Source organism: Tubulanus polymorphus, chromosome 5 (assembly GCF_964204645.1).
Source record: "Tubulanus polymorphus chromosome 5, tnTubPoly1.2, whole genome shotgun sequence".
Lineage (NCBI taxonomy): Eukaryota > Metazoa > Nemertea > Palaeonemertea > Tubulaniformes > Tubulanidae > Tubulanus > Tubulanus polymorphus.
In genome coordinates, this window is record NC_134029.1 from 20,602,071 (window position 1) to 20,627,804 (window position 25,734).

Here is a 25,734-nt window from a genome sequence, read left to right on the forward strand (position 1 = left end):
TGATATTTTGAGTATTGCTATTTTCAGAATCACTGACGGACCTTGCTTTAGTATTGCGGCACAAGAACAGATTATTGTTTTGAAATGCAGCGTTTTTGGGGGAGGTGAACGTCCGTCGGGCACAAAATGCTCAGTGCTTGGCCTCTAACTAAATTCAAATTTTGGTGGGCCTTGATAGAAAAGATCTTGACGGATATTAAACTGGTTTCCTTTTTAAGCAAACAACAACAGATTTTAATATTGTATATGCAGGTTTTTATTATATGCACCGCCCTGATGCCTGGGATACGGCACCAGCAGTTTGAATGACAAAACAGTTTGCATACAATGATTTGGGAAGCAGCAAAAATGACTGAAACTGACATCTATGCCTTTAAGTCCCGTGAGTACCCTTCGAAAGCTCTATCCATGTTCCGTACGAATAGCTTCGGAATTATCCGTACGAACAGCCACTTTCTAAGCGGGCTTGTATCATGTTCTAATCACAAAAATACAGGATGAACTGAATTCCGAATCCGGCGTCCTGGGGCCGAGCCCGGTGCATTGGCTGAAAGCGTATCGTTCTGGAACGATACGTATATCGTATCGTATTGTATCGCATTGTATTGTATGGTGTCGGATTGAATACAAATGCTGCTTTGACTATATCATCAATGAGTAAAGTTCTATCGAAATGAAATTTATCACAGAAGAATACGACATTTAACAACTATTTGATCATCAAAATATTTTATTCATGATTTTTCAATAAATAAAAACTTTCGTTAGTACACGCACTTGAAAATCATCTCACGATAACAGAGTTGAGTAGATTATAGTAAACTAGATAAAATATGATAAGAACTAATGTTATTTCTGATGAGATTCATGCAAATATTCCAAACTAACACGTTCAGGTTTCCATGGTAGCATATTGAGATACTTGCATTAGCAAGCGGGAACCAGCACCTGGTCTGCGGTTTAGTTTTGTGATTGGATACACAGCCTATTGATTATGCAAGCTTGGGGGCACCAAAGGTTGGCCATGAAGTATCCAGACAATGAGTGCCAATAGTCAGGATACTATGGATTTCATAATATTCCCTGGGATCACAGTAGAATCAATATAAAACCAGACTAATAACAGTTCTGACTACCATTGAATTTCTTATTGAATCTAGAATCGAACATCCAATTCAAACTGTGGAATGGTCCTTAGAGTATAGTCTGGTGGTGAGCGTGCAAGGTAGTTTTCAAAATAAAGAAAAAGCAGAGAAAATCGAATAAATGAATCAAAAGCAGTCTTTTTTATTTCATTTCACAATAGTCTAAATGGCCAGCCATCACAGAGCAATATAAAACACGACTAAATGATTATCCAGTAAATTCAATATTTCGTAACCTAAATAGAATCATTAAATTCAACAGATCAGTATTTCGGAAATTAACATAGGGGCTCTGAATAACTTCTTGACCAGCTTCCTAAAATACTAGATAATAACAATTTGCATTTTTTAACTAGTTTGGAGCAATGAAATACACCCATTGCCACTGAAACCCCCTAGTCACCGCTAAAATTTCAGCAAAACTGTAACTTTTTAACCGCTCTGTTGTCATAAAAAAAGCTAAATGGCATAAATTGATTTTTAAAGTGATTTTTCAAACAATAACTAGAATTTTGCCATTTTAACCTTATACCTTATCAGCGTCCGATCTAAGCACTTGCCTGATTGCCCGTGACAAATATATATTTTCATTCGGACGTGTAGGTTATCATTATCACTTGTCTACCGGGTTAGAGCAATTTTATGTCTCAAAGTCTTTTTTCTCACTCGATACAACAGATGATTGTGCCACCAATCGGACTGCCTTTGTAGAGCAAGTTGATTTTCGAGGGGGCAAATTAAATTTCAGATATAAGGATATATTTCAGATATATTCAGGGCAAGTGGATTTTACTCCTTAGATCGAAGCCTGCCTATAAATCAGTTTTTTTTTACAATGTTATATTAACATGCGATACATAAAAAGACGAATGTATACATTTTGAATAATCTAAAAGAACACTGTAAAATATGATAACCATGAAGCACATACGTTCAATGTATATAATACCAGGGAAGTGTACACTTCCCTGATAATACACAGTAAACATTACTAAAAATGTTTCTATTCGATCGAAACAAGGAGGTGGGAGAGCCCCCCCTAATATGAATGACTAGAATATCAAGTCCCAGAGTTATATTACATATGAACTATGAACTATGAATTACACAACAACGAATGAAAACAGAGGTAAATTACAATTTGTGTACAAATATAACACACAGCGGTTCCGTTTTTAAAGGTCGATTTTTAATGTTGTACATCGATTTTCATATGAGTTCATTCGGATACAAAAATAGATTCAGTGATTTACAAAAAAAAATGTAAAATGTATAATACGCCTTCAGCTGCTTTAAAAATGTATAATTACATCGCTTTTGTTACCAAAATATTGTAGCAGATTGTTAACTGGCAATTCAATACATTATGAACGATCTGATATGGAGATAAAAGATAAAAGTATTGGAAAAATTTATGAACGTTTTCGGTTCAGAAGCTGACTATGAAAAGTAACGTTACAGGTTATCAAATTGACTGTGTAAGCCGTGAATAAAATGCCTCTCCATTCCCATAAACTAAGACTAAGCCTACACCGAAATTCAATTATCTATTAATGAATAGATTGCTCATAAATCCCAGCTAATGATCTATAGATTAACCATGCACCGATTAATCCTTGAGCTTTAGTTCTAGTCACAAATGTTCACCGTATTACTTCTAAATAGCCTGCCGATAATTCATGAAATGCCATTGCAGTCGTCTTCTTCGACAATCTTTAAAGGCGATTCTAAACTATTTCTGTGTTCGTTATCCACTAATCTAAAAGCCTCTAAAAATTCATTAAAATCAATATGTCCATCGTTGTTCATATCGATGCTTTTAGCCATGTCTTCGACGTAAGATGCCGAGATAGGCGTGCGAATGTGACGACTCAGTATTTTACAAGCATCGGCAAATTCTTCCATTGATATCTGACCTGAAATATTGACCAGAAAAATGAAGTCATCGGTAATAATAGAGATAATTCTGAATTCATAATGATTGATAAACATATAGATGCAGTTGAGTGCCTACAACGATTATTCACACTATGGTGTAACATTATGCATCCATGATCATACTTTTACATAATAGTACCATAGTATTCTTTTATGTAATTTTGTTTGTATAATCGTGTTGTATTCAAGGGAAAATGAAATTATCATAATCAATTATTACCATTATCATTATCATTATCATCATAGTGATATCTGATCAGCTTAGCCTAACCCGATCGAATTCGTTAGGTAGTTTTTTGTAAAATAATTGGTAAAAGTTCTACGTACCCGAATTATCTTTATCAATCGCTCGAAAGATCATCTCTAAACTGTTTCTGTTCCTATACAAAACTTCAGTGACAGTTTGTCCTTTCTATAAAAAATATGCAAAGAAAAGATCATGTTAATGGATAGGGTATAGCTACGAGCAATTAGTTGAAATAATTGCTCGTAGGGTATAGGTACCGCAAGACGCACTCATAATACTTGTCAGCTGATCACATAGAAGCCTACCTCGGTGTATTTGTTTTTCAGTTTGAAATTTTCAAACGAAGACAAATAGCTAACCGATCCATCTTTATTTAGTTTAACGATTTGCGGGCGCAGCGTTCTCCATGGAAGACCAAGTTGAGTGACGAACTCCACAGCATGACACCAATCGTTCACGCTGATCGAACCTTGATTATATTAAAGACAAAAAAAAAACATTCAATGAAATGTAATTTCAGGTGATAGTTCAATTTGCCTTTCATGTGTTCAATTTATTCGTTTAAAAATCAACTGCATTTGAATTTTCGTAGGAACTAAATCAATAAGTTTCAGAAAAGATGTTTCTACATGTATCTATTTTTACTATGGGTCACAAGAAGTTCAATCAATCACACTCATATAATGATGATCTACTGCGTGAGAAACACTGTTAGAAAACTGATGAAAAAGAAACAAGATAGAGACAGTAATTCAAGCCATGAAAATAACTAAGTGGAAAGGAGATGAGGGAAATGGTAGACTTTGCAGTGCAGGACTAATTACCTGTGTTACTGGGGTCAAACTTTTTAAACGCTTCAATCAGTTCAGATTTCAGAGCAATTAATTTACTTCGCAGATCACGCATAGCCGATGATTCCACCAGACTCACCCTATTTCAAAGAGATAGACCAATTTGGAATCTTTAAACATTTTTCTCAGAAAGTTCTAGTACACGAGAGACTGGTATTGAATCTGTTTACCGTTGAGTAATAGTCAGTTTTCGTGTCTGAGCTTTTGAGCTTTGAAATTGTACTAAATGAGGTTTCAGATCTGTACCGAGTTTTACATATGCTCCTTTATTGCTGCCATATTCATAATAATTTGAAGCTGAGAAGACTGTCAATACCTGGAAAAATAGAGGACCGGACTCACAACAGTGGAACTGGATCCTGGATATTTTCCATTTAGACTTATAAGACGAGATGATTGTATAACTGACTTCATGTCTGTAAATGTAACTTACTTGGTTGTCATGCATGAATTCGTAGCCATCGATTTTACACTCGTGAGACCGAATCAATAATTGATAGCCGTGTTTTTGCAATATTTGCTTGGTAACATCCGGACCGAAATAACTGCCACCACCTCGGAACGTGTTCGGTGAACAACCTTTCTTCACTCGGGGATCGCTCCATAAAATATCTAATACCTGGAAGAAAAGATATCATTACCACAATTTCGGATGAAGTATATGGGCAGATCTAGGAGAATTGTAAGGCCAAGTTCCGAAAGAGAAGAAAAGGCAGTTCTCCGATAAAGCAGCCATGTCAAAGCCCAGTAGTGGAGTCCCTCCATTTAAGGTTAGATACATTTGAAGAAATCCATCCTAAAAGATGCAGATTTCCTAGAGGATGAATGTCAAATTTACAAGTCATCACAATCTCTGTCATGACAAAAAGTGCAACCTCCATGGGAAGGCAGGGGTGCGGGCAACTAGAGACCACCCCCTAAATCCGCCCCTGAAAATGTGAGGAAATTATTTCCATTTAAGATAATTTCTAAGAAGAATTAGATTGACATAAAGATGATCACTATAACATACTTGTCTCCAGTCATTAAAATCGACAATGGAATCTTCATCAGCATCGCTGTCTTCATCTCCAAGTGGCGGCTGTAACACCGATATAAACTACAATACAGAATACAAGAAAACCCTTCATTACATTATCAGAAATACTACATGTACAGGCCTACATGTTTTCTATTGCTTCAAGCTGATTTCGTCTATTCACACCTTATGGCGATCGACTTTTCCCAATTTCTTTATATCCGTTCTAGTCGAAATTCCACCATGACAAACAAGGATCTTTCCATCAATCACTGTCGCCAACGGCAACCAACTGAAGATGTCTTCAAATAAGCGAATGATTTTTGACGCGTTGTCCTGAAATTCAATTGAAATGTAAATATGACTGCATTCGCATACAAACTATAAATTCCGCGAAGCAATACAAATGTTTGCTTTGCAATTATCTTACTTAGAAAATAGTTTTCAGGAAATTCTAATGAAATAGAATTTTGACGCTATTTCGCTTCAGGGGGCGTCTGGAGTATATTTGTGGTATTTTTATTGACTTGAATTTTAAGGTGTCTTATATGTTTTTTTTTTTATTTTGAAAAGGCCAAGAAGCCATCAGAATACACCAGATACAAAATCTTCTGAAGTCCCAGGCATCTTCGGGCTCTAGCCCTGAACCAATGAACCAATAGTGACTTCGGTGAATTAAAGCAATACAGCATTTTGTTGAATTTTTGTTAATAATTAGGCCCCTAATATACTACTCATCTTCAACAAAAAATAACTCGCTACCGTGACTACAAATATGAATATACAGGTTCATAGGGGAAGTTAGGTCTATAATCAAATACTGCTTCATGCAAGCTTACATGCTGGAGTACTGTACATGTGAAAAACATAGGGCTACAGACATCAGCAGAATATTTTCCAGAATAATGACTCCTGGAAAACCCAAGACACTTTCAGGAAAAGAGAGTACTTTCCTGAATATCATGGATACTTAACATTTATGTTCCTAACAAATTGAAAGTTCTATTCTAATCGAAAATTGAGAGAGTTGTTCAAACCAGTTTTTTCTTTTCCGAATTCTGTTCACTTTGCTAGCAGGCTGATCTCGACACACATTGCCAGTTAAGATCTCACATTCTAATGTGACTATTTCAAAAATAATACATCCTTCCTGACAATCCGAGCAATTCCTTGCACGGTCATTTTTCAATGCAAGTCGATTGTTTCCTGTCGACATTTTTATAAGGTTTACATTGTGATTTGCCATGCCAAAAGCGGTGATGAACAGCATTTGGTTGTGGGACAGAACCGTACTAACAGTACATACGACACAAAATATTGCAATTGTAGTAATGAATTAAGAATGTTTTGTTTGTGCTTGTGTATCTCTGTGAATCTATTTTGAGTTTAAGTCTTGATGATATCTGACTATAGCTGCTCTAGGTCTGAATGATATCGTAATTCAATACCTCAAAGGTTATAAAACATGGCTGAAACACAACATTTACATTTCTGTCACATACATATGATGTTCCGGACAACTGTTTTGTCTATGAAAGCATCCGTGTAAAGATATCATGAGTTCAAATAATAAACAATCAAAGGTTTTCGTTTAAAATTATCACCAGATTAATTATCTCAATCATTCAAATCAAAGTAGCTTCAAGATACAATTTTGCTAGAAGCCACAAAAACCGGGCCCTGAAATAAGGGCATGAATACAGTCGCAATTCCTCAGTCTTTACCTGAGAGGAATAGAGGAATTTTGACTCAAATTTTGACATTAATAATTTGAATCAAATTATCGCATAAAATTATAAAAAATTTCCAGATTTCGTACCGTGTATTTGTTCATAACTTCTTTCACAAAACCATATCTGCAATAGACAGCATCAATTTCGAAAAAGCGGACCTAGATATTGAAATCGAAAAGAAATTCGGATTTTGCGCTAGTGAATCAATTATACCCCCGGCGCATTTAGGGTCTTAATCATAAAAAAGTGCCTCTATATTGACTTACCTTAGATTCATAATATGATCCTCGTGGTTTCCGCGGTTCAAACACACTTCGTTAGGATGTAACAGAAAACAAGCAAACAGCACGATCGCAACTTCCAACGAATTTTGACCCCGATCGACGAAGTCACCGTTGAATACGTAAGGATTGCTGACTGCAGGAAGACCATTCTAGAGAGGGAAGAAATATGACACATGAAAGAGTCGCAGGGGCGGATGATCTACACAGTCTCAATTTCCCTGCGCGCTCTCGAAAAACAACGGACATTTTTTCTGGGAATCTAGATTTCTCTAAAATGTCATTCTTAGATAGCTGTTCTCGATGGCATCCCAAATATTTGTGAACTCATTATTCCTGAAGATAACTATCAGTGTTTAGTTTGTTTAGTTGAAACGTCATATCAATAATTTATTAGCTTTAAGGAAACTTTTTCGGACTTCATCTTAGAGTGGAATTCTCTATATATCAATCATTCTAGCAATTGCATTAAAATGCCCTAAAATTTAAAATTTTTTCGGACCGCATTGAGTGGATCCACTGATTGCCCATGGATCCTCCTTAAGGTTGGTTAAGTTTGACTTTTTCGTTCCTAAATATGACCTGACCACAAATTAAGGTTGCGCGTCATTCGCATCATTTTCGCTTACCTTATAAAATATGAGACAAAGATCCTCGAATTTACCGTGAAGATCGCCGCATACCGTGATTTGTCCGGCTATGGAAGTCGAGGCGTGGTTAACTGTACCGCATTTGCGTAACGCTTTACGGGTTTCATGCAATAGCTCGAGCACGTAATGAGCGTGTAATTTCTGAAAAATTCGATATTCACAATTAATAATAATAATAATTGACATTCATATAGCGCAGGTATCCGAACTAGAGTCTGTTCAAATGCGCTCCAAACTTGGTATTATTACCCCCAGCCTATAACTCCATTCCATGTATCAGTCATCTCTCCCTGGGGAGAGGTAACATCCGAGCAGCTGCTAGGCGCTCAGGAGTCATCTATCAGACCAGGTCCCCATTTACTCCTGGGTGGAGAGAGGCAATGAGGATAAGTGTCTTGGCGAGGACACTACGGTAATGTACGGGGTTTGAACCCACGACCCAGAGCCGAACGCTCTATCCGCTCGGCCACACCGCTCCACAAATTAACGCTGCATCAATTAATCAATCGCGCTAATCTATTGATTTAATCATCTTAATACCGATCGATCATTCGTTCACGTCAATTATTCTATTAAATCGATCGCGGAAACGCGATGTCGATCGATCAATATTTTTAAAGCTTCGCTCTTCTAACGATGATCACACAGTTATCTTCTCCAGCGATCGATTTGAAAAAACCAACAAAATACAAAAACATTCGCTCGGTTTATGGATCTTAGAGCTGTTATTTCGAGGAGAGAAATTCTTGTCGTAGATATACATGTCCTTCTATATTTACTCGGTATTCATTCGACATTATCATTTCACACTTACAACGAAATATTTCTAATAATTCTTCATAAAATTTCAATGTTTTCTCCTAAAATCAATTGTATTCGAGTTTCGAATGCTATTCCAATAAATCTTCAGAAATCGTCTAACATTAATTTATTCAAGCGCAATTTGAAAAGGCATGTACTAGGATCGTACCAGTTGCTATTCTTAACTTATCATCATTACATGTCCATTTCTCGATTACCGATAACATCCCATCCAATTCTCATTCCGCCCGGGCATTAGGCTTTTTTATTAAAAGTATACCCCCCCTTGGAGTCCCTTTTTGTCATTTTTCTTTACTATGCTTTACAATATAGAAGTACTTTCTCAAACTATTTCTTTCATGCAATAGTGATGACTCAAAGAAATAAACTTATAGTAAATAAATAGAAATATGTAAATATTTTAGTCATCAGATTTTACGTCTAACCTACCTGTTTATTTCTAAATGCATCGATTAACATTTCAATTTGAGCAGATGATAAAGGGAACGTCAAGTGAGGTCCTCTATACGATGATTCGATTTTGATGTGACTGGGATCTGTAGCGGCGAGTAGGTCTTCATCTTCCACATCGAGACTCGGGCCTCCTTTAAAACCGATAAAAGGGAAAACATTATTGTATTCGATTGTGGTCATTATAGATTGATTCATCATATGTAAATACTTTTCAGTTTTTATGCAAAAAGAATTTTTTCTTACGTGTTTTCGATAGTCTCTGGCCGAGGGCAGACGCCAATGATCCGAATTCTTTCTGCAACTGGTCTGTATTGACGTGGACCAATAAATCATTGAAGAAGTTATATAACTAAAAAGAAAGAATCAGTCAAAATCTACTTCATCCCAAGAAATATTATATATTGTTTAAAAAAGAATCTTCAATGTCAATTTCAGGACACTGTATTCAACTAGAAATAGAAAAACTAACAAATAGCAGACATTAGAAAATAAACAGTTTTTGTTCATAATCTTCCTGCAATGGTGGTATGAAATTAACACCATATTCAATCAATATATGTTAATGAGCTTAGAAAACTAGTAATAGAAGACAAGAAAGCTGGAAAGATTGCACAACAGATTGAACGAAGCAAAAAACATGTGATATTGACAGATTTTTAAAACATGACCCGGTTTCTCAAAACGATTGGTTTCGCAAAATCGACTCAAGAATGAGAATCAACCAGGTGTGGAATCAGACGGTAGCCACGTGTGTTACTGTTGCAAAAAATTCCGTGCCCTTTTTCTTCATCATCACAGTGAAAAGGCCACATTTAGTCGTCTCTATCATTCCCAAAAGTAGAAAAGGGCACATTTCTACAAGATGGGGCTGATAATTTTCAAATGAAGGTACATCGTCCTTCGGGATTTCAACTTAATTGCCTGGAAACTTCAAACTTCATTCATTCGTTGTTTGGAAATTGCACCAAAATCAGTAAACTATCAAAATTTGATGACCCCAGACCCTCCTTGTTTGTTATGGATTATGCCCTTTTTATAAGTTGCGCAACCCTCAACAGTTGTCCCTGGATCGGTCTCTGTTAACTTTGAGAAACTGATACCAGATTTCAAACTCAGTTTTCTTTACAACCTTGAGATGGTCTTGTTCCCCTTCATATTCGATAGATTGATAAATGCTCCACGAACACCGGCGTCGAGCTTCCAATCTGGCCATATAACGACGATACCAGTTCTGTATGAGTATAGCCGCCTTGATCGCTGCAAAAAATACGACAACGACGAAATCATTGAAAACATCGTAATAATTACTCTTTTTCTCACAATGCATATCTAGCTTTTCACAAAGAATATTAAATTGAGAATAAGTCAGTTACATGACCCTAATTTTCACGAGTGATAAATCAGTAAAATCCATGCAATTCAGTAATTCAGACAAGATAAACTCATGTTTCAGCGTTCACGTTCGGAGATGTGCAATCTATAGACGTACAATAATTTCTGGTATCATATTGATGCGAATATGATGGTGCTGGTCTTTGATTTATGGTTATCTCGTGTGTCTGTGAGTTTTGTCGAGTTTCCGGGATACTTTGATATTTGATTCGACGCGAACGCGACATAATGGCATTTTACAATCGGAAATTACCGATATTCGTAACAATGGATGCAGCTACGTATTCCGCGATATCTAAACATGCAGTGAAGATAATACAAACAGGCAATAACTCAAATGGAACTGATACACTCGATTCTGAAACAATAGCCGCGATCACACGAGCATTTTTGGCCTCCCCCCCCCCCCCGGAACAACTGTTCACACCCATGACAAATGGGGCAAAATGACAAGCTCACTTCGCATTTTTTAAATATTGTTTAGTATCGAGTGAATGGTTTACGTGTGAACACGCTCTCTACTTAGGCACGGGCTTAGTAAAGCTGCGATCGCACGAGCATTTTTGGCCCGTGCCAAATTTGGCCCGGAACAACTGTTCACATGGGTGCCAAATGGGCCCGAGCTTGTTTGGCCCCACCAAAAACGTCGGACCAGGCCCGAGGCAAATTTTAGCTCCAGACAAATGATTGCGTTTGAATTGCAACTGGCATTGTTTAGTATCGAGTGAATGGTTTGCGTGTGAACGCGCTCTCTTCCCCGAGCCTGATCCTACCAATTTGGCCCAGGCCAAATCGTTGACTCAGGTCTGATCTGGGCCAATTTGGCCAGGGCCAAATCATTGCCGTGTGATCGTGGCAACTTCAATAGCTTTAGAGTATGAAATGGTGGATTCCTCGTGCCTAGACATTCTGTATTCTATAACAGTGATTTCTGATTAGGAATGACCTTTAGCTGAATCCTGAACTTTACAACTATCATGCACCAACCACAAATGAATGATATTACACGATGGACGTATAATCTAGTTTATACGTCCATGATTATACCAAGGTATATATTTATATACATTGATATATCTTTAATGCCCTGAGAGAAATTGGATTATACATGGCTCTCACTATGGAATCATGAGTTCGATCGAAGTATGATTATTTAGAGTCCATGATCGACATCAAGTCAGTTCTAAACCCTGGGCCCTGTCAGCGAAAGGTTTTTATTCAGAATTAAATCAATGCAGGAGTTAAACTCCATAAAATGATAATGGGCCGTGGAAACGCATAGCAGAAAACATTGAGAAATATGAATGTCTTTCTCATCTTGAGCAAGATAAAAAAAACCTTGCTATTTTGAATACACTTAGTAAGAATATTTTGAAATCAGCTACGTGCATCCAGGAATTCATCATGTGGGAACTATATCATCTTTGATGAATTCGATTCTAGAATTTTCTACAGGTATTTGGTATTTCTTCTACAGTCTAAGACCGGGTGATCGTGTAGATACTATCAGACACGCTACAATCGTATGTCTGAGAGCTTCTTATGAAATATAATAAACCTAAAAAGGGAGATCTCCATCTCGATTGCGATGATTCCGAAGGTGTCGCGCTCATCTTACAGCTGTAACAAAACAAATGATTTCAAAATGTAACTTAAATAGATTGATTCCACTGATAACAATTTCACCTTGGATTTAGTATACAAACCAAAACCATACAACCAGGCATGCACATTTTCAGGCAACACCACTTCACAAATGGGCAGTCTTGGGTCATACCTCAGAAACTCTTAAAAAGTTGGTCCTTTTGGATGGCATTTCTTGCATTTAAAACATAAATATCGGTATTATTCTTTACATTCTCTCAATGCTTTTTTTTAACAACATTCGATTGAAAAAATTAAGGACCAGAAATTTCCCCGTATTCAGATTATGAATCATTTCATCAGGGTCCAGTTCCACAGTTCTGAGTTAAGATTTGACCCTGGGTTAAAACATTGAAAATGAACTAACTTTAACTCAGAGTTAACTCTAACTCACAACTGTGGAACTGGGTCCAGTTCTTTCATGGATGAAATGTTCTTATTGAGTCATCGCAACAATTTATTCAGAACCAGTTAATCATTTGATTTTTTTCTTATTATAACATTTCATACACCTCAGAAGTCTGAAAGTTTGTAGTCTTCCACACTGATTCAAGAAGCACTTCATCGGTGAATCCTTGTAAATACGTGTAGAAAGCAGGATCCAGTTCCATACTGGCAATCGTTTTTTGTCGTTGTTGCTAAAATTAGTTCATTTCAAATCGATTTTAACTCGAAGAGTGAAGATTATTTTGACGCAAGCGAATGTTTTATAAATCTGGAAGAACAGTTCCCCAGACCAGACAGACATCACAGATAAATCTAAATGCAGAAAAAAACAACCATGCACAAGAAATGACACGGTCTAACGAAGACACAATTAGGGATATCAAAGAACCTAAGAATAAAAAATCTAGAAATATGAATAGAAAATAAAAAGGAGTCAATACATCTTCATATATAGATACGTAAATGCCAAAACAGATTGGTATGAGGTTCGATTGATGATTTGACTTCAAAGCCATCTTTATCATTCTAAGATCAATTTCAATCATGGATTGGTTGAAGCCGCTGGGAAATGTTCTTCTCGGTGCGAAAGTTGAAAAAACCACAAGGAAAAGTGGTGGCATAGAAAAATATAGCACGAGGTATTTTTTTCCATCCAAACCAATACATTTCGAGCTTTCATAATTTCAATTTCGAATATCATGGAAAATGAATTTCTCCCAGACTGAGCTTAACAGGGTTAACGTGTTCCTGCAGATGCTTGATTACAGAATTTCAATGCACCACGCAAGCGATATACGGCGTGAAAAATGCCTTCAGTTCTGCAAGATTCCATTAGTGTTTTCTTTTTCCAGTGGATTATTTCAACACTCGGTATCACCATTTTCAGATGGTAAGCCGCGTATACTGGGATTTTACAAGTACACGTTTCGAGCAATTGGATCACAGGGGCGCGTATTTGAAGTTTGGGGGTAAACTGTAGCTTAGATCATCCAGTATCCCAGGTACTTTTCTTTTTATATATATATAGTACCAGGGGTACTAGATGATCTAAGCTACAGTTCACCCCGAAACTTCAAAAACGAGCCCCTGTGAATTGGATGCCTCGGTGTCGCAAAAAAAACGGTGACCAATCTGTTTTGGCTGAACTCATAACTTACAAGGTTGAAAGTTTGATGAACTTCTCGCTGTGGATTTTTTATATTCGACTACAGTAGAAATAAGCATAAACAGAGGCGATTTATTTTTTACGAATTAAAGATTCCGAAATTTCAGTTGAAATAAAACAGTTCGTAAAAAGCAATTTAAGCTTGTATAGAAGCAATAGTGATCATAAAATAATCTTGGAGTTTCAATGATTACTCCAAGATATAACGATATATATGATCACTATATGTGTGACTACGAAGTGTGAGTTTTTAGATCGCCTTCCATCATAATCGTAAAAACATGGGGAACTATACAGCTGTGTCGCATACAAATGAATTGTAAACATGTGTCGGCGATAATTGTAATTATGCGGGAATAGGGTGATCAATATCGACAGATAGTCTAATCTTGAGCCGATGAAGTATTTTACAGATAATCATTCTCGGATTCATGGATGGAAATTTTTTCAAGGAAAAGCTATCAAATACTTATTTCTTTAGCGATGGCATTTTTGAAAGTTGATGCTTTTTTACACGCGGACGATGCTAATAGTCTTCTTCCCGGAAAATTTTCAAAATTATTTTTCATTAAATTTAGCAAATCTTTGATTGATAAGTGGTTGGACCATCCTCCCTCGACGGGAATTCGAAGCCAATGGCATCGATAGACTCAGCCAAGGCACGGAGTCCAGCAACCTCATCTAGTTCTAATCCCTGCCCAGCGAGGATGATTCCCGACGAGCTATAAGGGCAAAATTTGTAATTAGTAAATTGGGTAAAACTCACCACTGTCCGACTTCCTAAGTTCATTTCTTCCGAGGAATGATGTTCCACATCCCATACTGTCACGAGTCTAATCCTGTCGCCTCATAATCACTGTCCGCAGTTTCAAATAATCTACAATTGAAAATTTAAAATAACTGCACTGAATATGCAAAGACAAACCGCAACTTCAAAATACGAATCATTGAATGCAAACTCGAACTAGAGCCAAACCAACGACGTACTCGGTTTATTTTTGCAGGTAACATACCCGTACTCACATGTATGTCAACTCAATACGTATTCATGTATTGTGTATCGATTACTATGTTTTTTATGTATTGTAACGCGCGAATTGACGTACAATAGTCCCGTACACTCCGACATGGAGACTAGATAATAAGTTTAAAACTCGCTATATACAAAGTTTAAAAAATTCAAAGCCAGTTTTATTTGTCAAAAATCAAAAGACGCGACGTTTCGAATTTGCGCTGAAGATCATCGTCAGGTGTGATCTGACAATAATCTCTAGTGAGAGTTTCGAGCGTTGTATCTTTTAATTTTTGACGGATGAATTTGCTTTTAAACTTTTTAAACTATGTATATAGTAGGTTTCAAACTTACTTGAATTGTCATTTGTAATAAACCCCAACTAGAATAATACCCGTGGAAACCAAAGTTCTGGGCCAAAGGAAACCACTGGTGATTTCCTTTGGCCCAGAACTTCAAACTGATTAATTTATCGGCGATAGTTTTGCGAATAAAGTAAAGCAAAGTTCGATGAGGATCTTTTGTAATAAGAACAACAATTTTTCAAATGAAGTTTTAAGTACGATAAAGTTCAAAATGACAATACCTAAAAAAAACCGTGCCAAGCATATTTAGTGTATGACACAAGTAACAACCTCAAGAGGAAATCCCTAAAATGGCCCCAAATGAGCTGCCTCACTATAAATGCACTTTATGCTATACTTATATATAAATACCAGTGATAAAGATAGGGATGCATTCAGTGTGTATGGCTAGTGATGATAAGTTCTTAGAGATGTAAAGTAATTAAGAGGAAATATGAGAAATAAGTCAGTGTAGTGAATCTATTCATGCGTAAGCACTTTATGATTACTGAGGCACATAAATCTACAGAACGCATATAGGTCTTAGATCTTGGATTGGAAACTGGCCGTCTGCAAATAAAAGGAATCTAGATGCTGAATTATCCAGGGTTCGGGAGTATACAGTACCTTCCCCACCCATATATTCATTAATACTAGACAAATTAATTCCATCTTTTTGTATAGATTAACAGAATGCTTTTCATATACCTTTCACTTTTTGCCGGGTGGCCACTTTTATTTGGCTTGCTTTAACCCCGACTTTTCCTTGTCATGAACGTTGTTATCCCTGATTTGATCTGGTAAGAATTCAATCGATCAACGCAGTCAAATACGTAAAACATAGATTAAAACGATTTTACGTACCATCTAGCGTCATGTCAACAAATCATCCTGGACCTTTACCCGATCTTTAGCTTCTTTTTTTTACAAAATTGTCTGTGGCCACCCTTCATTTCAAAGATAACATGGATTTTAATTTTTTATTCATTCTCCCTACATACATTACATAATTAAAACCAGTAAATTCAGTTGTGGCAGATCCATAATGAAAGTTAAGGCAGCACTCCCACTTGCTAACGCGTGCACTCTCTACACCCCTCTGGTACTCCAAATATACAAATTATCACCTCTATAGGATTGCCTTAAGGTGGATCTGCATGCTAAGACTTCCAGGGCTTCCTCAAATTATCACCACAGCCTGTTATATGTACGCAACATCTGTGCTTATAGTCGATGTAACATCTGAATATCCTTTTGTGTGATTATGCATGAAATACAAATTCGCTACTGAATAATGTCCAGAAGTAATATGTCTTCATTTCTAATTCCCCTATATTGGTGACTCCATGTTCTCTAGACCCAAAAGACCTTGATACTCAAAAATTCATAAGCCGCGATCATACGAGTATTTTTGCCCGCGCCAAATTTGGCCCCACCGAAAATGTCAGACCAGGCCCGAGCAAAAATTGCAACTGGTTCAGGAAATGACTCACTTCACTTTGTTTGAGCATTTTTAAGTATCGAGAGGTTTGTGTGTGAGCGCGCTCTCTAATTAGACACAGGCCAAACTTGACTCGGGCATGGTCCATACTAATTTGGCTAGGGTCCACATTTTCGCGGCTGTAACTGACACCATCTTGGATCTAAGGCCCGATATTTAATAAAAGCCATCTCCCGTTGCGATGCCTGGTAACTGGTTACAGCTCTTAAGGATAATTACTCCTTCGCTTTATACATATTCTCTCGACTTCGCTTTTCATTCACTGTTATAAGATTAGCCTCTAAACATCTATCTATATCAGGAGTGACACGCAAAATAGTCATTAACAGCAACAGCGACGGTTTTGCCCGTTGGTCAGTCGTGTTCCAGCGCCGACGCTAATTACATATCATTTTTCACGAATGCCCGACAAGACAGACACGAACCCAGGCAAAATAATGCAAATTACGCATTACCGGTAATCTAAAAGGGATTTGTTACCATCTCGCATGAGAATGACAACGTTTGATATCGTTTAATCGTCGAAGAATTAAACCGGTTAAACAGCTCGTTTCGAAATATTAGATCTGACAACGCCGGGAAAAGTGGTTTCATTCGAACCTGTGCCTTCCAACGAGTCACGCTAATCGCGATATTTCCGCACACGGCGAACGTGACTTTAAAGTATTCAATCAACACAAATGAAGTATATATATATATATATATATATATATATATATATATATATATATATATATATATATATATATATATATACCGTCAGGAAATTAGAATGAATCGAAGAAGGAAGACTTTATTAACCGAGCTACAAACAGACAGCGGCAGCGGCTTCCAAAGCTCTACGTGAGCAGTGATCAAAGAATGAACGATGTCCACAAGGTAACGATGAGGTGATATGCACATTACGCAATCTAATAATTCGGTAATTAATTACACTGTAATTAATGTAATTTATCTTCATATATGAAGATTAATTCTTCTCCCCCAGTCAGTAACCTGTCTGTGATCTAGTTTCACGATAGGATATTTTCATAAACCACGTATACTGTCGGTATAAGCCCATCCGATTATAAAAGCTTACCACCAACGATTAGGTAACCTTGGAGTTCCGTCGGATAACTCCAAGAGGTAACTTACTACTCCTCACCGACCTCGCAGTATCAGCTACCTGTACCTCGGAGTTGAGTTCGCATCGGTTGAAGACTAATAGCTTTTTGCCGAAGTAGACCCAGATGCGGAAAAAGTGTCATTCAGCCCACAGCACGGCGAGATCAAAGCGCGGAAAGAGCCAAACGAGCCCGAGAGGAAGAACGTGAAAAAAGACAAGTGATCCGCAACACCGTTGAAATAAGGAGATTTCTCGGAACGTAATACACTTATCTCGTGTATTCGCTTCTGGAAAAATACCGATAAAAAAGGTAATAACCGTAAACGGACGAACGGTTCACTACGACGCGATGTGATGGATTCCATGCTTTAGAAATAACTGTTCACTGACTCTAAAGTGGACTCTAAAGTCCATGCTGAAATCAAGTTTAGATGAACAAAAAATGCTCGACCCCCGATAATTAGTTTAATGAAAGAAAGTTATAAATACTTGCTATGACATTTTCCCCGAATATACAGTTAGTTTATGCGCAAATAATCGTCATAACCATCGCATATCATAAACTGAAACCCAGTTGGTTTATCGATAGTTGCAGCTCAATCAAATTCAATCAAAATATCAATTGACAACTATTGAACGAGGCGCAAATTATACCTCCAACACGACTATTCTATAGCACTGATTAGAACAACTTTTTCTAGTCAATAGCATTTACTGATTTGGTATCAGTAGAAATGGAGATTGAGAACTCTTAGATTCCTAAATCACATGAATTCAATGTCCATTAAACCTCGCCTAACTTGGAACAAACTGGGACCAGCAAAATAAGTCTGATGATTTAAACAAGTCCAGTTGAAGGATTGAAAAATACAATACTTCACTCTTATTAACTGAAATAATAATTGACAACTGTAGAATCGGCCACAAATGATATCTTAAAATCTATAGCCGCGGGAAGACGATTTGGCCCGGGCCAAATTGGCACGGATCGGGCAAGGGCCAAATCTTACACGCAAACCATTCACTCGATACTAAACAATGCTTAAACAAAGCGAAGTGGATCATTTCCCGTACCGGTTGCAATTCAAACGCAATCATTTGTCTCGTGCTAGAATTTGGCTCGGGTCTGGTCCGACGTTTTTGGTCGGGCCAAACACGCTCGGGCCAAACACATCTGCGCGAACAGTTGTCCTGGTTCAAATTTGGCCTGCGCCAAAAACGCTTGTGTGATCGCGGCTTATGACACTAGGTGTCCTCTCAATTTAGAACAACTTTTACTAGGACTAACATTTACCGTGGATGTGGTTATACATCCATACATTTACTACTGATTCAGCCAGTATCAGTGGGAAGCTATGCAATTACGGGGCATTCGGGTATTCGAAACATGAAAAGTTCCATGTTAACTGCATCCTACCTGATTTATGAAGCTCGACTTATGGCTGAAAGGCTTTTCTAGCGTAATAGATTTTATACGCCTCATTAAATTTCAATTTCAATACAATAACTAAATCATCATCTCTTCAAACGATGATCATCAAAGCCCAGTGCGCATTAAGTTCAGTCAGAAAGTTTCAAATTTATGATGGAAAATTATGGAAAATTAGTCTCTGCAAACAAATATTCATCGAACCCAGTGTTGTCCGTATGATGGAATTTTAAAGGGCTTGAGTTACAGGAAGTAGCAAGGCTCTCGACCTGCCCCCTCCCCCCCCCCCAAACTCAGAAAATTAAGCTAAATGGTATAATCTTTGGAATAATCTTCTATTTTTTCACATTTCATCAATTTATTTCAAAGCAACATTGATATCCTATATAAGGGGTGGCTGATTATCAGAGGGATGGATGTGAAAATGAAAGGGGTGGCTGCCCCTCTAAAACCCGTAGAACACTGTAACCATATTCATTCATGGTGTTTACTGGTATAGTGAAAAGGTTATTGTAGCCTTTCGCTTGAAAAAAACCCACAAAACCCAGATTATGCAACCTCTACTTTAATACTGGTTTTCAATATTCATTCATTCCCCAGTAACTATAAGATACTTGCCAATTTTTAGACCAAGTAAAAACTAATTAATAACATAATTAACAAACTACACCCATAAGAAATGATCTATCCATAAACCAAATTTGCACTTAGTTTCATAATATTCAAAAAGACTTTTAAAGTTTAGATACATGCAAAACGGTTATTTCCTATTTGACGCGGCAATTTTTAGAATATCTTCTCCAGTAACAATGATTTTGAACGATCTGGCATCGAAGCAGTATTTCAAATTCCAGAAGTTGTATATAAGCCTAAATTGGCACCGCGGACGAATTCGAGCAAAGTAAAAGAAAAAAAACTTACCAAAGTACTCTTTCGAATGTCGTTACTCGCCGACAAACCAAATTACGACTAGACAGATGTTTTTTACAGAGCGTGAAAACGTGTTGCAATAATGTGCAAGCTTTCCCAGCAGCAAATGAAACACGCTTGTTGAGTTTCGAACCGACTGACTGACAACCAGAGCGCATGCATTCGAGTATAGTTACGTGTAATGACGTAGGTTTGATCAGAAATCAATATAACTCTATTACACAGTATCAAATGTACGATGTATCAAAACAAACGTGCAAAAATTGATACGGCAATGATACTCGAATAGAAGGTCATTTGTTACGAAACCGCAATATTTTCCTATAATCTTCTATATTTCTTGTTTGCGGCGTTACTATCTAAAGGATGAATGCACGGATTGAAATAAGCCAATTTTGTATTTGTACCACACTACGGAAAAAGGAAATAACCATTAAATGCTAAACATATTATGCAAAGAATTAGAAAGTTTTAGGTTTCCCCGCCCTCAGATGAAGAAATAGACAGTACAATAGATCCCTTTTTAATACAGTAAATGTCTTTTATAACGTCCTTGTTGGGACCAATGGAAAGCATGGTGTTATAACAAATTCAGCGTTGTAAAGAATGTTATTTTTATTGAATTTGAGTGAGAATGCGCAAATTTGTAAAAAAATGTAGACAAGTTCAAGTTCAAGTTCATTTATTTCAGACGGACTACGGCTCCGAGCCAAGTAGCCTACAGATCCATGCATGTTTACAGTAGATAAATTCTAGGCCTAGGAACGCGTACGCGCCCACATTCATTACTTAAATCTACAAGTACAAGCATTTTAGCCGACAATATCGAGAAGAACTTTTCGATTCGAAATTTTTCTGATCGCGACAAATCCATCACCAAATATCAAACATTTCGATAAACCTTTATGACGTAGTCGTCTATTGTTAACAGAAGGATAGGATATTATTATACATTCATTAACGCATTATCCCGACTATAGATCTGACGTGTAACGCGTACCCGATCACAGCACAGCACGACGATAAACAACGGCTGATTACGCGCGTGTACATCTTAACTAATTGATGCTGATGCCGGTATATCAAATATTAACCATATTATATAAGCGTTAGCGTAGAAAAGGTCACTGATATAATCGTACGAAATGACGAATATCGTCACTAAGGCGATGTAAAATAATGTTTATATAAACACATGGTTTCCACGGTAACACGAATTCATAGTATTTCGCGGGCGATTTTTCAATTATCCCGAATGGAAATCGGGCCTTCGCTATAGCGTTAATTCTGTCACACTTCAGGGACTTCAATATCGGTTGATGAATACGATTTTCAGAAAGAAATGCTGATGAAAGTTGCAAAAAAATTTGACGGACTCGTAGAAGTCTCACAAGTTGCCCTGGATCCACCCCTGAACAGGTAAGTAGGATTCATCTCCGAGTTAGGCGGGGTCACTTAATAAACTAAACAATATTAATGTGTATGAATAGCGAATACGAGACTGCAAGAAAAATTGATTTCATTCGGTACATTTGAGTCATCGAACTATCACAACATACAATGACACAGAGAAATATATTTCTATATATAGCGTCTAACGACATAATCGACGATGAATTTTCTGCTGAAGATGAGATCAGTAATACAATATCGCAAGGTCTGAAATAACATACATCGAACGTACAGTAAACCATGGATCGGAAAACACTTTAGAAAATCAGAAAAATTCTTTCGTTTTAGTCCTAGTTGAGTCAACTTCTTAGTTCCCATGTCCGAGAATGGCAAGGATTGCTGTTTATACCCGTAGACGTCAGATACGCTTCTATAATCAATGATCAGTAGGTAACCGTTTATTACAAGGATATTATACTTAACTGAGCCGTAAAACTAGTTATTAATTGATTAATAAAGGACCGATTTGACGACATTTCAATTCAATATTCAATCCAATTTGACATTGGATTGAACTCCAGATACAAAGAGGGTTATTCTAGGTGTTAAACGAACGATTACCAACTATGATATATATAATATGGCGATATAACGACCACCTAATGTCCACAGTTTTAACGCCACGGTCATTGGTAATACCTGAGTGAGCTTTTCTCTCAAATTAATTTAGGAGCAGCTTAACATTCATCTATCTATGAGAAATCCTGATAGAAGATTATGAATTACGAATATCATCAATATGAAATTGGCCGCTGAATCCAATAATATCGTATGATTTGGGACCGACATGAAAATGTATACCAGGTATTATTTTCAAGACAAGCCTTTTCAAAATTCAGATTCAAAAACAAACAGCGTTATTCGAAATGCATCTTTACAGTTACAACAAATGAATTTCTCTTTTCTAAGATTCTAATCTTTTCAGATATATGATATTTTTAGAATGATAATCAAGTGTCATCACAGGTTTATAGAAATTTACATAGCTACCATGGAAATGATTTTTGCTTTGGTTAATCAAATCTACAGCGTAATTCATAGCCATGTCTATAATGTATATGTTTATGTAGTTGATATAATTCTCCGTCCTACCCATAATTATGTATTTACACATATATTGTATGTATTTTCTGCGCTCTAAGCAATTGTCTTTTTGATGAGAAAAATAAACTTGAACTAAACTTAACTAAACCTAGAAGTCGGAAACATACAATATCCCCATGAATTGGTATGTAAATAAACGCGAAAAGAAATGTTATCGCTCAGAAGTCAGAACCCCGCATAAATAGCCGATAAAGAAAGCCATACATTTTCAGCTCATATCTACGCTAAGACCTGTTTTAATGCGGCACCGAATCTTACCGTATTTCAACTGTTTTATCAGCTCGACAGGTTTTAAAATCGACATGTTTTCGCCCCGATAAAACGTAAGGAGGCAATAAATCTCATTCATTCCCGACGTAAGAAACTTATTGAATTAAGCCTCGCGTAAAATGTCCACTCATGACACACAGCGCTTATTAGGCCCTACCTGTTTCATGTTTTTTCAATGAACTACTTTCCGAACGACGACGCAGGAATTTTCACACGCACGTATTTAATGGTTTCAAAACGAGCCATTGATAATGAGAGCATAGTAGTATATGGCGACATTAGATTCCAAAACACATACGCGCGGAGAAAACAGCAACAGCAAATCGTATTGAATACGAGACAGTTTCCCTAAAGACCCTAAAGCATTAATCAATATCAGGAAATGGAGTAATATTGAATTTATTCACGGCGAAAGATTTCAACGTTAGAATCGAACAAACGGATGGTTTTTCGAAAATAAAAATTATACGGAAGCGCTATCTACAGGCGAGATGTGTTAATTGATTATCGAGTTATTCTTGATCGCAGTTATTCACGATGAGACTTACGTTAACCGGTGATACTAGAAAAATATTTCTTTTCATTTCACTTACGCTGAGAACCCGACGAAGACGGTCGGCCGTTAATTAGATCTATTATAAGGCTGGCTCGGCGCCATAATCCGTGAATCAATATTTGAAAAAGATTTCGACTTTTGCGTCGGCAGGTTTGCGATGGTGCGTACGCCCCGGATCATAATAATAAACAACGGACTTTAAAGCGACACTCGACGCCCGCATATCAACAAGCAGGACTTGATTTCACTGTCGAAACAAACTTTTACCACTTCACGACCTGAATAGAACCTAGAAAGATTTATCACGTCTAATGCAATAAAAATGACATATTTACGGGGCGAAGAATATGTTTTATTTATAACTATAGCCGGGCAAGAAAATATATGCCGATGTAGGCGACGTATGGAACACAAACCATGTACTAAATAAAGTATATTACCCAGATATTTGCAGATATTCAGCTCTAATTCACTTATCAACGCTTCTATTCCACAATCGAATGTTAGTAACGGATCGTTGAAAATATATTTCCAGAGTCAATGAGATACGGATATCACACACTTGTCGCTAAACACGCGAAAAATCTATGAATCGCAAGGACTCAGTTCCGTAGTTGCGAGTTGACTCGGAGTTAACTCGTTGAACTCAGAGTTAACTCTTACTCACAACTGTGGAACTGGATCCTGACGAATTAAACACTTAGCAATAGAGAGAGTTAATGAGTTGACGCACCGAGCGCCGAGTTTCCCTTTTGGAACTGTTACATATTATCGTCGTCTATTTGGTTACCTTGACAACATTTCTGCCTCGATATAGGCTTTTAAGGACGAAGAAGAAAATGACAATGATTTTCTCCGCGTGGGAGAAGAGAATTATCGTCGAAAATACGATGTCGTAATTACCGGAGAGGATCCGGGTACGTTCGTTAATCAGGATAATTAACAAACGAGACATTTTATAATTAGTGACGAGGCTTCCTTTCGAAAAACGCCAAGGCACCTGCAGTTGGGCAGTGAATACTCGGTACTCGTGTCTAAAAGCTGAAGTAATGCCGCAGCCAGACCTGGATTGACTCTCTCAAAATCTTTGGTGCCCCTAAAAATCTTTGGCCCCATTTATCTCCGTAAGATAAATAAATAAAAGAAATTTTGAGAGAAATTCAAAGAGATTTGCTTGTGCATGTTCTCTATCAATGTTGTCAATTTCAGCAAAAAGGCTATCGAGATGAAATACAGAGGTGGATTCAAGGGGAGGGTTATACAGGGGGGAGGGGGTGCACGTATCAAATTGCCCTGAAATTTTACAGGAAAATGAAAAGTATTATACTGATACCTAAAAAAGTTCAAGCTAGTTCTTTTCATTTCCAAAAATGAATAGATTTTTTTCGAAGACCTTTCTTTTGGGGAGGGGGGCCCTTTTGATTGTATGATATGCCCTATTTTGGGGGTGCGCAGAGTCAGACCCTATGGAAAAATTTCATCTAATGCTCCTTTTATAAACAGGCCAAATTTGTTTTTCAAGATTTGGATTTTTTTTTCTAGAGGTTGTCTGCAAATCATTTAGTTGGTTTTGGTGCCCAAAAACAAGTTCTTTTTGCCAATACATGTAATTAAAGAAAATTATTAAGGGGTTGACTATTCACTAATTTTACTTTGTGACATTCTGAAATCAACCACAGGCCAACTCAGTTTGAGGATTTCAATGGTCCAACGGTTTATAGTTGTCGAACACTCTATTCTAGTCTTGGGTGGGGCTAGTTCTTTGTACAAGAGACACACAACACACGGTGTAAACAAAGAATATCGGTGAAGAAATGTTCATCATTTTAATTTTGATAGAAAAATAAATATTCCCAAAAAACTAAAAAAAGTTTGATCCAACTTTGCCTTTGGCAATTAAATTCTGATGATGGCTTATATTATTAGACTAAATCTAAGTAGTCAGGTATGCAAATAGATGCGCTGAAAGTACTTACGGGTGACTTGCATGCATGCCTGATTTCATTGTGAAGTATCAACAAGCAGTAGCCCGTATTATTGTTTGCACGCTGTCCAATGGTCCATTGTTGGGGTCGCAGCGCGCGTAGTTAGTTACCTAATCGTTGGTGGTAAGCTTTTTATAATCGGATGGGCTTATACCAAGATGTGGTTTGTGAAAATATCCGATCGCGAAACTAAACCACAGACAGGTTACTGACTACAGCGCGCGCGTTTTGTTTACATCGGGGACATACATCAATCG

The 25,734-nt window shown here is 37.2% G+C and overlaps 1 protein-coding gene across 9 annotated transcripts; it reads right to left on the reverse strand.

Annotated features, from left to right (window-relative positions):
• Window positions 1-832: 832 nt before the first annotated feature.
• On the reverse strand, window positions 833-25,715 carry LOC141906411 (serine/threonine-protein phosphatase with EF-hands pef-1-like). Of its 9 annotated transcripts, XM_074795694.1 has the most exons (18): window positions 25,691-25,715; window positions 25,469-25,587; window positions 14,553-14,663; window positions 13,779-13,826; window positions 10,268-10,395; window positions 9,382-9,487; window positions 9,115-9,269; window positions 7,843-8,004; window positions 7,199-7,365; window positions 7,019-7,055; window positions 5,386-5,535; window positions 5,194-5,280; window positions 4,615-4,800; window positions 4,352-4,497; window positions 4,155-4,261; window positions 3,636-3,799; window positions 3,411-3,495; window positions 833-3,061 (listed from the first exon to the last, which is right to left on the reverse strand). In XM_074795694.1, exons 3-18 carry the CDS (start codon window positions 14,605-14,607, stop codon window positions 2,823-2,825), a joined length of 2,022 nt encoding a protein of 673 aa, XP_074651795.1. In that variant the 5' UTR covers window positions 14,608-14,663; window positions 25,469-25,587; window positions 25,691-25,715; the 3' UTR covers window positions 833-2,822. The 9 variants fall into 9 exon arrangements, with proteins under 9 accessions (XP_074651795.1, XP_074651792.1, XP_074651794.1 ...); XM_074795691.1 differs by having other exon boundaries at window positions 25,469-25,714; XM_074795693.1 differs by lacking the exons at window positions 25,469-25,587; window positions 25,691-25,715 and adding an exon at window positions 23,530-23,659.
• Between the last annotated feature and the right edge of the window lie 19 nt (window positions 25,716-25,734).